The sequence below is a fragment of the Vombatus ursinus genome, unplaced genomic scaffold (genome assembly GCF_900497805.2).
Source record: "Vombatus ursinus unplaced genomic scaffold, bare-nosed wombat genome assembly UNPS02001675.1, whole genome shotgun sequence".
NCBI classification, from domain to species: domain Eukaryota; kingdom Metazoa; phylum Chordata; class Mammalia; order Diprotodontia; family Vombatidae; genus Vombatus; species Vombatus ursinus.
The window spans coordinates 1-1,662 of NW_020941453.1; the positions used below are offsets into that span (position 1 = coordinate 1).

The window sequence follows — 1,662 nt, forward strand, 5'->3', positions numbered from 1 at the left end:
AGAGGCACTCAAAACTGAAGAATCTTGGAGGGAGACTAGCAGAAGCAGTTTTACTCCTAGAAATTGATTCTCTCTTACTCTGTCCCCAAGCCTGAAATAAAATTGCTTCCATTGAATAAAAATGTCCAACTTGAGTATGTGAATATGTCTGTGTAAGTCTACTGTTGTCTGACAACTAAGAAAATGAATAGCTGAGAGAAAAAAAAGGGAGGGCTAGTTCCAGCAGGGATCCTACACTGGCCATTTACTCACCAAGACCCTAACCCCAACTCCCCATAAACACCTTTGCCAGGGCTGCTTTGATTTCTCTGTTCTGAAGACTATAGATGTAGGGATTTAGTGTTGGAGCCACCACAGAGAACATGACTATGGCCATAAGATCTTGGTATTCCTCTTGACCTTCAGTTTCTGCTGGAGGCTGTAGGTAGACACTCACCACAGTTCCATAGAAAAGTATAACTACAGTTAGATGGGATCCACAAGTGGAAAATGCCTTGCGGAAACCCCCAGGGGCTCGAACTTGACAAACAGCAGTTCCAGTGAAGACATAAGAGGCCATAATGCAAAGAGCAGGCCCAATGATTACAAGGCCACCCTCAACTATAACCATCATGTAGTTGAGGGAGGTGTCAGAGCAGGCAAGATGTAACAAAGGATGGAGACCACAGAAGAAGTATGGGAGAGCATGATTGTTACAGAAGGTCAGACGAGCAAGGAGAGCTGTGTGGAGCAGAGAATGCAGAGCTGTGCCCACCCACACAGCCCCCAGGAGCACCACACATCGTGGCAGGGTCACCACAGTAGCATAGTGCAGTGGTTTGCATATGGCCACATATCGGTCCCATGCCATGGCAGCTAACACATAGCTGTCCACATTGCCTGCCATCAGGAAAAAGAAGACTTGGGACAGGCATGCTGAATGGGTGATGGTCTGGTCCCCTGTCAGCAGGGCATAGAGGAGCCTGGGCATTGTAGCAGAGGTGAAGCAGAGATCTGCCAGGGACAGGTTGACCAGAAACACATACATGGGTGAATGGAGGCGTGGGTCTGAGCCAACAGCAACAAGGATCAGCAGGTTTCCTAGGAGAGCTGCCAGGTATAGGGCTAGGAATAGTGGGAACAGGAGTTCTTGGTGACTGGAGAAGGCCAGGAGGAGGAATTCATAGGTGCTGGTCTGATTTTCCATCATTATGTTACTGTTGAGTCTGAGCCTGGATTGGGGAGATGAAGAGATGGATTGAGAGAGAGTCCCACAGCTAATCCACCCAAAAGGTGGAATATTTAGCCTCATTATGGCCTTTCAAAAGTGTTTTTCATAGCCTTAAGAGATTTCAAAGACTTCTTAGCTATGGTAGTATAATTGGCATAAGTCTATAAGTTCTAAAGATCACTACTGATCATCAAGTCATATGCAAAGTACATGTTGTTAAGTTATGGTAGAAAAAAAAAAACAAGTCTTTACTTCTTTTTTTCTCCTGGAGGGCCTAACATAGTGTCCTATACCCCTAATTTCCCTGGAAGGGATATGCATGTGCCAATTCATTTCCATAAGTTTGTTTAAATTCTAAATTTCCAGTTGCTCCTTGAATGCATCTACTGACTTTGACCATCAACCAAGCACCGCTAGAATAGTGATCCTGTAAAGAAATACTACGGGCAGGA

General features: G+C 45.3%; 1 protein-coding gene across 1 annotated transcript; it reads right to left on the minus strand.

The window, feature by feature from the left end:
- Positions 1 to 436: 436 nt before the first annotated feature.
- LOC114048009 (olfactory receptor 1361-like) lies at positions 437 to 1,211 on the minus strand (the record flags this gene model as incomplete). Its single annotated transcript, XM_027868991.1, has 1 exon — positions 437 to 1,211. A coding segment is annotated over one exon (775 nt), but the record flags the coding sequence as incomplete, so codon positions are not given.
- Positions 1,212 to 1,662: the final 451 nt, after the last annotated feature.